This window comes from Schistocerca americana, chromosome 6, assembly GCF_021461395.2.
Source record: "Schistocerca americana isolate TAMUIC-IGC-003095 chromosome 6, iqSchAmer2.1, whole genome shotgun sequence".
Classification (NCBI taxonomy): Eukaryota; Metazoa; Arthropoda; class Insecta; order Orthoptera; family Acrididae; genus Schistocerca; species Schistocerca americana.
In genome coordinates, this window is record NC_060124.1 from 205,551,087 (window position 1) to 205,565,528 (window position 14,442).

A 14,442-nucleotide genomic window follows, 5' to 3' on the forward strand; every position below is an offset into this window, starting at 1 on the left:
TGCCGAGAATAACCTCTGGCATACTGACTCGCAGGAACTATCTACTTCAATTTCGCTACAAGAGAAACTACTACTAACAGCAACAAATACGCCACCACCAACTATAGTTTGCCTATCGTTTCTGAACACAGTTAGGCTCTTCGCAAAAATTTTGGCGCAGTTTCTCTCCAGTTTTAGCCAGCTTTCAGTGCTTATAAGGTCTGAGCATCAGTGCTTTCTGTTAGCGTTTGGAGCTCTGGTACTTTCACAACACAGCTATGACAATTTACAACTGTTGTACAAATGGTTCCTGCATCTACGTTCTTCCTGTGTTTGGCCTTCACCCTTTCAGACTGAAGCCCTTTTTGTGTTTTTGTAAGACCCTCTAACTTAAAACACCACCCAGTCCACACCATACAGCCCCCACTACCCATGTAACCGCCATCTGCGTGCAGTGGACTACTGACCTTTTTAGTGGAACTTGAAAGCCCACCGCCTTCAGCTCAAGTCGAGGAATCTGCAGCCTACACGATCGGAGAACTGCCGGAGCCTCTGATTCAGACCCTCCCCTCAGCTCTGTACAAGAGGTCCACAATCGGTCCTGTCAACTATGATGCAAATGGTGAGCTCTACTTTTATCTCGCAAGCAAGCTGCTTGAAACTAGAGAAAATCTCTTCCAATCCAAAGCGACACACATCATTGGTAGCAACATAAGCCACCACTTGCAGCTGGCAAGCATCCAGTAGGACCCATTACACACCTGGAATGATGCCACTCTGTATGCACACAGAGTGCACATTGGCTTTCTTCCCCTCCTTGGCAGCCATGTCCCTAAGGGGCCCAATAACACGCCTAACATTGGAGCTCCCAACTATCAATAATCTCACCCTTCATTATTGCCTGCTCTTGCGGGCTGAGAGGTTTCCCTCTGAAACAGGACGAGTGACTGCATCTGTCCGAGGGACAGTGTCAGCCACAGACAATACCTGGAACTTGTTTGTCAGACTAACTGGGGGCGGGGAGGACTTCCATACCCCCCCCCCTCCCCGCTCCGGGAAGTCTTTCGAGCCTGCCACACCCCAGTGCAACCTCCTCTCGACCACAAATCCACAAGTGAGGGATCAACCTTTATGTGAGCAGTAATTCGGCTGGCCACCAGTGCGGACTGATTGGCAGATTCGTGGGTTGTGCCCATCCACTGCAATCTCAGTCTGAGCAACTGAAGCCAACACAACCTGGAGCTGAGAGCAAAGTGTCACCAACTCAGTTCACATCCGTAAACAGCAATCACAGTACCTATCCATGTTAAAGACTGTGGAAAACTACTCTACATAGACAGACAAAATACAACAGATGTGCTGTGGAACTCTACTATAGATGCTGACGAAAACGCAAGAATGCGTCTAGTAAATTAGATTACCATGCAGAGATTCAAAAACTAAACTACCAAAACATACAGGTGAGACTGAACAATTTGCTCCTGGCTAGGAACTCGTAAAATGTCACGAACTTTTACATCCCTGTTGCTGTTGTTTCTCGCCCGACGGCTGCTGCCTGAAACGCAAAAATATAACAATAATTTCGTTAGTTAAGTAGGGAGATAACTGAAAGCATCAATTATCCTTACGATGGATGTGACTGCTTCCTGATTGCTTGGAGCGCTATAGTTCAATTCTTTTATATTGGCGGTTCGCGCATGCCCGCCCAGACGCGGGAGATTGCTGCGTTGCCAGTTGTATGCGCCAAGAGGAGCAGCGCCATAGTAAAGTTCGCAAACTTACGTTTAGGGGGAGCGCGCAGTTTATGAAGTAAAGCCACCATGGCCGCATTAACCCTTTCGCTACTACGGAAATGTGCTCCCAGCATTCCGTGTAGTGCGCGATTTTGTTATCACTGCACTGCTCGCCTGTGCAGACACATGATGTTCGACTGCTTTGACACACTTTATCATTCGATTTCACAAAAACTATTTGGCACAAAAATTTGATTTTTACGCATCTTCTTGACTGATACCCCCGCCTCCCTCTCCCCCCCTTAAATGTCTTAATTCTGTTTCGATGTTCAACGCAGTTATTGTGCAGCATTAGATGCAGTAATTCATTGCACGAAATTTTGAAGAGTTTGCAGAGGTAAAAGTCCATAGCATATACTTTCCATATGGTCAGTTTTAGTTGCCATTAGAAATTTCAAAAAATTACATTCAAACGAATAAAATTCATGAAGTAAGACACTTCGATATTGCTTTTAAATAAAGAAAATATTTAACACTGAAGAAGGTTTGAACTCGGAACCTTTTGCTTAGCAACCAAACACTCCTTTTTTTAAAAAAAAAAAAAAATCTCATTTTGTTCGTTTTCGTTCGTTGTATCTGCTCTGGGCGGACGTCGAAAGACACCCGTTTTAGTTCGTTGTTGATCCATTAACTCAGTTTTTTATTACAGAGATCAGCTAGCCGTCTGACCGAACACACTGAGATACCGTGCCGGCAGCACTCGAACCGTTACGCTAACGCAGCTCATCAGTTAATAGATCTCCCGGAGGACTTTAAAATAACACGCAAACTACCGACAAACACTGTTGGTATGACTATGAATTACTTACGTTTCGTCGAAGTACAATAGGAAATAAATAATTACCGCTGTTCTTTATTGCGAAAAAGCAGTTAGTGAGAATGATACCAACACCTTTCCTTGCTATCGCCTTAATTAGGAGGCTTATTGCCTGTTGGTTTAATTAATTAATAGAATGTGAAGCAATTAGTATAAAGAACGCTTTTTCCAAACTTTCTATAAAAGAAAGACTGCTATCAAGACATTGCTTTTGTTCAATTACTTTATTTATGACTGAACGTTTCTAAAACTGAAGACACTCGTCTGTGCTCTCCACTGCAGTCGAGCTCTGGCAACGTCGTTCTCTGTTCATTGGCTGACTGTGTTTTGTGACGTCAGATGCGCAGAACGAACCTAAACTCGGCTGCCGTCGTAAATGACGCACGCTCTAGTAACTAACTAATGTGTACTTTTGGCTGACTTTTGGCTTGCCTTGCCTTGCAAGTTATAGAGGGATTAAAGATTAATATTGAATGCAAACCACAGAGCAGTTTGGCTATTTTTGACTTACAAAAAGAACTTTCAAAAGGCAAAAGGACCTATATGCGACCCAGAAGGAAAAAATCCTAAAATCAACTGAAGATTGAACCCTGATCCTTTGTATTTGTAGTCTGACTCTTAGCCTCCCTGTTAAACCAGTATTTGGTCATTGATACAGTTGCCTTAAATGATTGCTATGAATGAGCTACACACAGAAAATACACATTGATACAATCAGTTCTGTATCTATCTGGCATACATTTATAGAAATATAATTGTCACAAGGCAGGAGAAAACCAATGATGTAAGATGTTCTGTAGCAATTGATCAGTTAATTTATGGGCTGTACTGTAATTGCTGGATGACTCACTGATCTACCTCGTATTGTTAGCCAGTGGGACCTTGCTGTGCTGGCACTCCAAATGGATGAAAGCGAGGAGGAACTACAGTGGTGATCTTTTTGTTTCCCACGAGGACATACAGCTCAGCTTTAAGTGTTAATGGTGATGGGTCCTCTTGAACAAAATATTAAGAAAATAAAATAGTGCCACTTTCACATCTCCAGATGGGGACTTCTCAGGAGGATGTAGTCATCAACAAAAACAAGACTGGTATTCTATCAACAGAGCGTGAAATGTTAGATCTCTAATCAGATATGCTGGGAAACAGATAAGTTGAAATATCAATAATAATAGGAAAACAATAGATTGCTACTCACCATAAAAATGACCTGTTGACCTGAGATGTGAGAAGACTGTTTCACACGTAGCTTTTGACTAAAGTCCGCAGCTCGTGGTCTTGCGGTAGCGTTCTCGCTTCCCAATCCCAGGTTCCCGGGTTCGATTCCCAGCGGGGTCAGGGATTTTCTCTGCCTCGTGAAGACTGGGTGTTGTGTGATGTCCTTAGGTTAGTTAGGTTTAAGTAGTTCTAAGTCCTGGGGGACTGATGGCCATAGATGTTAAGTCCCATAGTGCTCAGAGCCATTTGAACCATTTTGACCAAAATCTTCTTCATTAAGGAAAACACACACACATGCACAAAATCAAGCGCATTTTATGTGCGTGTGATCGCTACAGGCATGTCCAACCAGAACGCAAATGTCATGTGAACAGCAGTCTGGGTTGGGATGGGGAGGGGGGTGGGATGGCAGGGTACGGGTTGGGGGAGAGAAGAGTGCTGTCGGGCGGGGCATGCAGGGAATAGATAGCAGCCTGACAAGACTGCTAGGTAAAGTGTCGGGAGGTGGGGTGTGGAGGAAAAATGAGGAGCACGAAAGGGGAATGGACAGATGGATTGGCAGAGGGGAGCACAATGAGGTTGGGGGGATGTGAAAAGAGAGGAGTTGATAGAACTGATGGGGTATAAACTGTTGGCTGGAAGGTGTGGGGACAGTAGGTTGAAGTTAGCTACAATGGGAATTAGTGAAGTTCAGTGGCAGACAGAACAGACTTCTCGTCAGATCAGTGCAGGGTTATGGACACTAAATCAGGTAGAGGAAATGCTGAAGTAGTGTCGCACCAGCTGTCAAACGGCAGCAGCTTTCACACTGGAGAGTGTCGCGACTGTATGTGTCACACTGTGCCTTTGTGGAGGCTAGAGGCGGTGAGTCAGCTCTGGTCGTGCTCTGTCCACAGCGCGACTGTGCAGCTCGCCACTGGGGGCGATCCTGGTGAGGCATCCGGGAACTAGCGAGTCGACGGCGTCGCCGCTGCTGCCGTCACCGCCGTCGGCGATCCTCCTGCTCTACTCGCGGGACAGCGACGGCTTCGCGCGGCTCATGGAGGCCTTCCGGGATCTGCTGGCTGCCCTCACCGGCGTCGAGGTATCTGACACTACGTTATATCACGCGCCAGAGGAGTCTCGACGGCTTGCAAGAGCTGTCCCAAAAGTACCAGACCTAACAACAACAAAAAAGCACAAAAAATGTTGCGAAAAAATCTTTATTTTTGTACGTAGTCTTCTTTCCGCACGATACACTTACCCCAGTGATGTTCTGTAGCTTTAATACCCTGTTTAAAGTGAGAACCGTCGACCTGCGCAAAGTAGCTATCAACTGCAGACTCCACCTCTTCATTTTTGGTAAATCTTTTCCCAGCAAGCCATTTCTTACAGTTTGCAAACAGAAAATAATCAGAGAGGGCTAAATCTGGTGGACGAGGTGCATGAGGAAGCAATTCGAACTTTTTTTAAGTTAGTCTTCGAGCTGGTTTAGAGAATCATTTGCAGCCTCCTTCCTCAATTATTTGCTGGATGTATTCCAGTCTCTGTCTTCCTCTACAGTCCGTACAGTTCCCCATTATTATTAGATTTCCCTCTCTGTTTACATACCGATTCACCCATTCAGTATCCGCATATACTTTCTGTATGTGTGACCCTACGACTTATCTTTGAAAACAGATTAAGGAAAGGGAAACCTACGTTTCTAGCATTTGTAGACTTAGAAAAAGCTTTTGACAATGTTGATTGGAATACTCTCTTTCAAATTCTGAAGGTGGCAGGGGTAAAATACAGGAGGCGAAAGGCTATTTACAATTTGTACAGAAACCAGATGGCAGTTATAAGAGTCAAGGGACATGAAAGGGAAGCAGTGGTTGGGAAGGGAGTGAGACAAGGTTGTAGCCTACCCACGATGTTATTCAATCTGTATATTGAGCAAGCAATAAAGTAAACAAAAGAAAAGTTCGGAGTAGGTATTAATATCCATGGAGAAGAAATAAAAACTTTGAGGTTCGCCGATGACATTCTAATTCTGTCAGAGACAGCATAGGACTTGGAAGAGCAGTTGAACGGAATGGATAGTGTCTTCAAAGGAGGATATAAGATGAACATCAACAAAATCAAAACGAGGATAATGGAACATAGTCGAATTAAGTCGGGTGATGCTGAGGGAATTAGATTAGGAAATGAGACACTTAAAGTAGTAAAGGAGTTTTGCTATTTGGGGAGCAAAATAGCTGACGATAGTCGAAGTAGAGAGGATATAAAATGTAGACTGGCAATGGCAAGGAAAGCGTTTCTAAAGAAGAAAAATTTGTTAACATCGAGTATAGATTTAAGTGTCAGGAAGTCGTTTCTGAAAGTATTTGTATGGAGTGTAGCCATGTATGGAAGTGAAACATGGACAATAAATAGTTTGGACAAGAAGAGAATAGAAGCTTTCGAAATGTGTTGCTACAGAAGAATGCTCAAGATTAGATGGGTAGATCACATAACTAATGAGGAGGCATTGAATAGAATTGGAGAGAAGAGAAATTTGTGGCACAACTTGACTAGAAGAAGGGATCGGTTGGAAGGGCATATTCTGTCGCATCAAGGGATCACCAATTTGGCATTGGAGGGCAACGTGGAGGGTAAAAATCGTAGAGGGAGACCAAGAGACGAATACACTAAACAGATTCAGAAGGATGTAGGCTACAGTAGGTACTGGGAGATGAAGAAGCTTGCACAGGATCGAGTAGCATGGAGAGCTGCATCAAACCAGTCTCAGGACTGAAGACCACAACAACAACAAAATGTCTTCATCTTTTGCGTGCGACGTCAACATATATGCCGGAATTATTGTTGTTGGTGCTGGTTTATTGTCGATTTTAATGAGAACAACCCTACCAACGAACTGTTCGCAGTAACTCACACTCTGCCCTGCCTTCCCATTCACAACAAAACCTACTCCAGTTATACCAACTGATGCTGCTACAGATATTACCTTTCAATTTCACTTTACTGACCCCCACTACATCTAGACTAAGCCTCTACATTTCCCTTTTCAGATTTTATAGCTTCCCTACCACGTTCAAACTTCTGACATTCCACGCCCCCAACTCGTAGAACGCTACACTTTAATTGATTATTCAGTCTTTTTCTGATGGCCTTCTGCCACGTGGCAGTCCCCTTCTGAAGATCCGAATGGGGATCTTCTGCCAATCCAGAGATCATTATGACAGTTTTTTTTTAGTTACAGGCGGGATGTCCTGTGGATACACATTGTGTGTCTTTAATATAGTGGTTTCCATTACCTTCTGCATCCTCATTTCGTTGATCATTGCTGATTCTTCCACCATTTAGGGGGCAGTTTCCCACCCCAAGGGCAAGAGAATGCCCTGAACTTCTGTCCGCTCCTCCACCCTCTTTTTTTCGTCACTGTTCTCGGCATTTGGTCTAGGAGGACGTCACATGATTCCCCTTCAAGTTCATCATTCAATGCTTACCTATTTTTTTATTACTTAGGGTAGCCAGCCCTCTTACTGAACATGCAAAGCTACCATGCCAGCAAACCCCTAGACAATGGGTGCTACAAACGAACTTAAACTCATTGATTTTGGCCATGCCATTAATGGATGTGTCAACAGGTGCATTGTTGTGATGAAACAAAACTTTCTTTTTCGCTAAATGTAGTCGTTTTAGCTTGATTTCATTACTCAAATGATGCCATATTTTCTCATAACACTTGCTATCAATTGCTACAGATAGAGGTGTCGTCGCTTCCGTTGAAGCGAATTTTCCCGTTCAATCTTTTGTGTCGTAGTTGACACTGTAGAGTCTTGTACCAGGGGAAGCAACGGAGAAGATGCTGTGTGGTGGCCAGTATCATATTCTACAGCACAAAAAAAGGTTCAAATGGCTCTGAGCACTATGGGACTTAACATCTGAGGTCATCAGTCCCCTAGAACTTAGAACTACTTAAACGTAACTAACCTAAGGACATCACACACTTCCATGCCCAAGGCATGATTCGAACCTGCGACTGTAGCGATCGCGCGGTTCCAGACTGAAGTGCCTAAAACCGCTCGGCCACTCCGGCCTGCTACAGCACAAACTGTGCGCATGTATTAACAGGGTTGTTTAATCATAAAAAAGACGCTACCTATCTTTAAGCAAGTTGTTTTGTACAAGCCCTTCCATAATAGTCCACATTAGCCTAGCTACTGGTCAAGTACAAGTCCCGCTAAAAGCATTACTCTCTCGTAACTGGTGATGTGAACTGACAGACACCAGCTAGAATAGTGACTGAGCAAGTAACTGAGCAGACTGAGACTGTGACTGTCTGTCTGCGACTGGGCTGTCTGTCAGTGACTGACTGGGTGACTGACTGGCCCCTCCAGTCCATGGCGGCGATCTAAATACTGGTGGTCGAGAGGGCGTTGGCGGTGCATTGCTTTCGAGTCTGTCTTTGGCCTCTCTCGTGATAGGCGTGCTTGATTCAGCGCCTACTATCGATCTTCTTGCAACTTCTTTGCCAACCGGTGTGCTGGTGACAGCTTATGCCAGCACACAGTCCACTGTGTTGACTCTTGATTTTTCTCAAGTGTGAAGCAATGGACCTGCCACACATCTTCCGCACAGCTCTCTCATGTCTAAAACTTCAGTCAGTGTGCGATGTACAGCACTTTTTGAAATGCCTTTGATGTCTTCTAGCTGCTTTCAGTCGACGGTCGTCCAGTGTCATTTTGTGGATCTGTGTCACATTTTCTGCTGTGGTCACCTCATTAACCGACCACTACAATATTCATCTTGGCAGTTCGTACAGACTCGCTTAAACTCTGCGTCCCTATGTTTTACTGTTGTGAACGTAGGAGCAGAGACTCCCAGAGTAGAATGTAGCTCACCTTTAATATTAGTTGGACTAACGACGATCAGTTTTATCTGTGTTTACAAATTCGCTGAGAGCTTTCACTATTGATCGCTGCCAAACAAATACTAAACAATGTAGATCGCCAGACTTCAAACTTAAATTTCATAAGGTGATACTTTCTACCATAGTAATTTGTTTGACATAATAACTCCTACCTATACCCTGAGGTCGGGTACTTCTGCGACAGCCCCCTGTATTCAGGCTACAACCTGAACTGTGAATATTGGCCCACTTAGCACTTAACCTTTTCACTACCACTGGGACGTAAGTCACCCACGATAGATTGCCAGAAGACGAGTGGGAAATAGTTGCATGTTACTGCTATGTATCAGTGTCCCATTCCTAAAGGGGTTCAAATGGTTCAAATGGCTCTGAGCACTATGGGACTTAACATCTGAGGTCATCAGTCCCCTAGAACTTAGAACTACTTAAACCTAACTAACCTAATGACATCACACACATCCATTCCCGAGGTAGGATTCGAATCTGTGACCGTAGCGGTCGCGCGATTCCAGACTGAAGCGCCTAGAACCGCTCGGCCACACCGGCTGGCCTCCTAATGGGGAGCTTGCTATAATTACAGATTGCACCTATAGGTTGTGCTATCTTAAATTTTCAATGTTAACTCTCCACGCCAAACTGTCACATCGAATTAGCTCGCCCCAGTGAACAACAGGCTGTCAGCGTAGCCAGTCAATTGCAGAGGACTAGTGGAAAACATTCTAAAAAGGTGGCCATGAGGCTATAGGATTTTTGCAAGTTTTTTACCTAAAGTTCAGAATTCAAATGTTAATCTCCCAAAATAGTTGGATGCAACTCTCAAAAATTCTCGATAAAACCGTCTCTGATGTTTTATGGCCGTCATTATTAAGCTAAAACAATGTCGATTTTTCTGGACAGGCCGCCTGGCTGTATCGTACGAGGAGAACGCTCGCCGACCACGAGGGGTTTTAGGTTCGATTCCCAGCTGATGAAAATTTTTAAACACAAGTGCCCGTTCTACTATCAATTCCGTGAAGTTTAGAATACATAAACAGGGAAAAAAATCAGTAGCGGTCGAGACTAGTAATCCCTGGTTCCAGTCTCGTTTCGCTCACTATTTTTTTCGTTTGTTTTTGTTTATTTCTTATACCTATCTGTGTCATTTAAATATATAATTCATCAAATGTATGCTGATTGACAGATATCTAATTGCTCTCTTTATGAAAAATGCACTTCTTCGTATTTCTAATTACGTATTGCTCACACAAATCCAGTTTTCATTGCAAATATAAATTCTTAATTACTGATATTTTGTAAAAAGGTTGTTTAATTTTAAAACTACAAATCAAATCATTTTTATGCTTAACGTATTTTGCGCTTCAGACGTATGTTCATGCAACATGCACCTTTGTTCAAAATTTTGGCATGGATGGGAATTTAACCTACAGATCACACGGTGCAGGCGAGGATTCTACCACACATCCCATCGAGAAAAGTCGACCTACCTTGCTTTATCATATTACTGACCGTCAGAAAACTTCAAAGTCGATTTTCTCGAGAAATTTTGAGAGTGCATCAAACTGGTTTTGCCGGCTGATGTTTGAGTTCTGAATTCAAATAGTACCATATATATATATATATATATATATATATATATATATATATATATTGTTTTTACTTGACAATATATATATATATATATATATATATATATATATATATATGCGAATGCCACGTAGTCCCATTGTCAAGTAAAAAACAATATATCTTTTTTTATACATTGTCCAAAAAAATGAGAACGTATTCCGATACTACAGAGTTATGCTGCCTATCTCATCACTGTAAAAAACTGAGAAAAATTAGAAAACAAATAATTTATTAAGAACGTTCTAAATTCCATATCAGGAAACTGACTGGTTCTCAGTGCCAATGAGGATGCTTTTGTTCCAAGTGTCATTAACACAGAGTCACTAACTTTTATTTGCGATAAAACCAGTACAGAAAAACAACAGTTATATTTTAAATAGTAGAAGTGTAGTCAACTAAAACTATTTCTAATTTCCCTTTTTACCAAAAGAACAAGAACATTAAGTTCTGGCAAACGACCCTCAGTATTGACTTCTGTTTCTTACGAAAATGGTTCAAATGGCTCTGAGCACTATCGGACTTAAACATCTGAGTTCATCAGTCCCCTAGAACTTAGAACTACTTAAAACTAACTAACCTAAAGACATCACGCACATCCATGCCCGAGGCAGGATTCGAACCTGCGACCGTAGCAGTCGCGCGGTTCCGGACTGAAGCGCCTAGAACCGCTCGGCCACCGCGGCCGGCTTTCTTACGAAATTCCGATCTTGGGATCATATGTTGCAGAGCCTACGCTAAAACTCTTTGCGTTGTTGAAGAAATGCCATCATCGTCACCAGATCTTTTTGTTTTGCAACTGATAAATATGACTGGTCTTTCAGTACGGCATACATCTGGCATGGTAATTTTGAAAACATTGGCACTTTCCGTTCTCCTGCTTCAAAGTAAGAATTTTTAATAGATATTTTATATGGATGAGTATGAGACACTTTGATCACAGTACATTTGGAAATCTTACACGCCTGCATTGGCAGCAGTGCCTCAGCATCATTTACAAGCTCCCCACTACATGCGTATCTGTATGAAATTTATCTCCCAGTTTGTAAAAAGTCTAAACATTACGAAAACTATGTACCCACAAACTGTTACCCACTTTTAAACTCATATGCCGACCTTTGACTGAGCAGAATCTAACTCGGTTCAAAATGGTTCAAATGGCTCTGAGCACTATGGGACTTAACAGCTGTGGTCATCAGTCCCCTAGAACTTAGAACTACTTAAACCTAACTAACCTAAGGACATCACACACATCCATGCCCGAGGCAGGATTCGAACGTGCGACCGTAGCAGTCGCGCGGTTCCGGACTGAGCGCCTAGAACCGCTAGACCACCGCGGCCGGCTGAATCTAACTTGAACTGAACTGTAACTGGTCTGAATTCAATTTGTCTTTACCTTAAATGCGCAGTTGAAGTAAAATAATTATCTAGCCGTGATCAAAATTTCCATTTACCTCGTGTTTGAAGACATAGCTGCAGGTTTATCGAAAGCACAACAGCAAACAGCAAGTCGGCAGCGGGTAAGCTAGTAGATTTATATTCCTAAATAAATATTCAAACAGTTGCATACCACATGATGCAGTGTGGCAATGCGTAACGATAAACCTTCTTTAGACAGTGAGATGAGAGTGACTATTCCTATAAAATGACATTGCAGGACAACGATTTTAGAATGAAGTATCGATTCAAAAACACAGAGCAAAGCTTCGTGTGATCGTCCCACATAACAGTGGTCTGAACAATACTATGCTTAATCGAAGAGAACACTGATTTGAAAAGGGTACAACGTTAACAGAGAATTCCTATAAAAATCAAGCAGCTTAATCGGTTGATATCTTAATGTATATTTCATGGAATTTGAGTAGTCTTTCTCCCAGCACTAATCAAGTTAAATAGCTGACAGTAATCTTTCCTAGCTGCGCAGTGTTGCAGTCTTACCTCAAACTTCTTCAAAAATAACATTACTCAAAAATAGCATTTATTTATATCCTTTTTGCCCTCCAATATATACATCATATTCATCCCTGCTGTCCTTTTGCAGTAAATCTTTCTTCATCTATCAGGTACAATCACAAGTCAACACAGCACTAGTGAATACCTCCTTCGCTTACCACACTTCAACTAACAAGGGGAGGCCGCCAATTGCGAAATTCAGATGCGATTCATACTGCGCATAATAAAAGCTCATGGCCAGAGGTGTAATGTGGCAAAGCACCAAGATGCACTTCTCAGCCGTTGGCGAGAAAATCGACAGTTAAAAGAAACCGTTGCAGTGAAATACTCTCTACGATTAATAATTCTCTACAGAGTCGTGGCGCAGCGGTAAGCGCTCTGGTACGTAATCCGAAGGTCGCCGGATCGAATCTCGCGCTATGCAACCATTTTTTTTTCTTTAGTATTTGTTTTTTATAATTCAAATATATATATATATATATATATATATATATATATATATATATATATAATTCCCGGCAATCAGTTGCAACAATTATGCATATAGGCCTAATAAGTTGTTGAAAGTCGTTTGTCGTGGAAAAACTGGCGACTTCGAACATCATTATGTTTTCCCCACGAACACAAATTTGCTGTGGCGGGTATGAAATATAAACTCCGTTACTCGCTCGTTACACTTGAATGACAGATGTTGAATGGGCCGAAACGAGCCGCCGCATAACAGCGTAGTTGCCTGCTAACTTCGAAAGAAGGTAGATGCGGTCCCTAGCGCAACTTATAACATTGTCGAAAATCAGTGTGGACGGGAGAGCTTTGGTACACCCTGTTAAAAAAAACGGGAAAATGGAGGCGGTACAATTGGAGAGCGATCCGCCTTCACCAACATGCATAAGCAATTCATTAATACTTTATATATATATATATATATATATATATATATATATATATATATATATTAATTACAAAAAACTAATAATAAAAAAAAATTGCATGGCGCGAGATTCGATCCGGCGATCTTCGGATTACGAACCCGAGCGCTTACCGCTGCGCCACGACTCTGTGGAAAATTACTAATCGTCGAGAGTATTTCACGGCAACGGTTTCTTTTAACTGTCGATTTTCTCGACAACGGCTGAGAAGTGCATCGTGGTGCTTTGCCACATTACACCTCTGGCCATGAGCTTTTATTATGCGCAGTATGAATCGAATCTGAATTTCGCAATTGGCGGCCTCCCCTTGTAAGAATGCATCAGCCTGCGCAGAGGCAAAGACTATTCCAAGACAAGACCAAAGATTGTTTAACAGTAACATAACTTGCTCACTCTCTGACGTGCTCACCAACAACTTACAAAAATTAAAATGCCGTGCCCTCGTTACACATTTTTAAAATCAAAGAAGACAGTTGTATGCATTGGAATTACTTGGAGCGGGTTCACAGTTTTATCTGACGAACCTCGTGAGTGAAACATTGCTTTGCACAAAGACCATGGGCCTTCTAGTAATGAATGTTTAAACATTTACCTCATGATTTGATACTTGAACAAATCTAGGGACAACGGAGTACTAAGACACAACAGCACTGAAAACAAGTTTTTGAAAATTGTGGCACTTTGAACTTTTTACATATCCACTCTTCCATTCATGTCAATGAAGTGCCGCGTGACAAATGGTGCCAATATTGAGCACCTCTAATGTGATGTGTGTTTATTTTCTGTTTCTCTTGTAACTTTTGCACAGTAGTCTTCTGAAACCCTGGAGGTAGTTATGAATAATAGGTCGTCTGTCCCGCCCCTCCTACCGTTGATAAAGAATAGGCAGATAATTTTTGTTCACATTGTTGCTTCTGACTAAGGTATTAATTAAAATAATCTTACATAAACGTGTTCCACGGTAGGGTTAGGGCCACCCTCACACTGGGAGGTAGGCGGCACAGGGTCAAGAGGCGAAGGAAGACTCAGCTACTTGCTGTGGAACAGTTTCTTAGCCAGAATCCAGTAGGACACTGCTTGACAGTTGCTAAGGAACAGAGACATTGTTCGACAGAAATAGTCACAGGCAATGATGGACAATATAAAAAATAGTTCATACATAACAGAGGTGGAGTGGTATATTTATAACGAAAAATAGTACAGATTTCACCACATGGAAAAGCAGGATTAACAGAC

General features: G+C 42.4%; 1 protein-coding gene across 1 annotated transcript in view; it reads left to right on the forward strand.

The window, feature by feature from the left end:
* The window catches only part of LOC124620052, a 155,141-nt gene that overhangs the window by 34,702 nt on the left and 105,997 nt on the right, over nt 1-14,442 (forward strand). Inside the window, exon 2 of the mRNA XM_047146719.1 lies at nt 4,704-4,891. Within this exon, the coding sequence (XP_047002675.1) occupies nt 4,704-4,891 (188 nt within the window). The remainder of the gene's footprint in view (nt 1-4,703; nt 4,892-14,442) is intronic.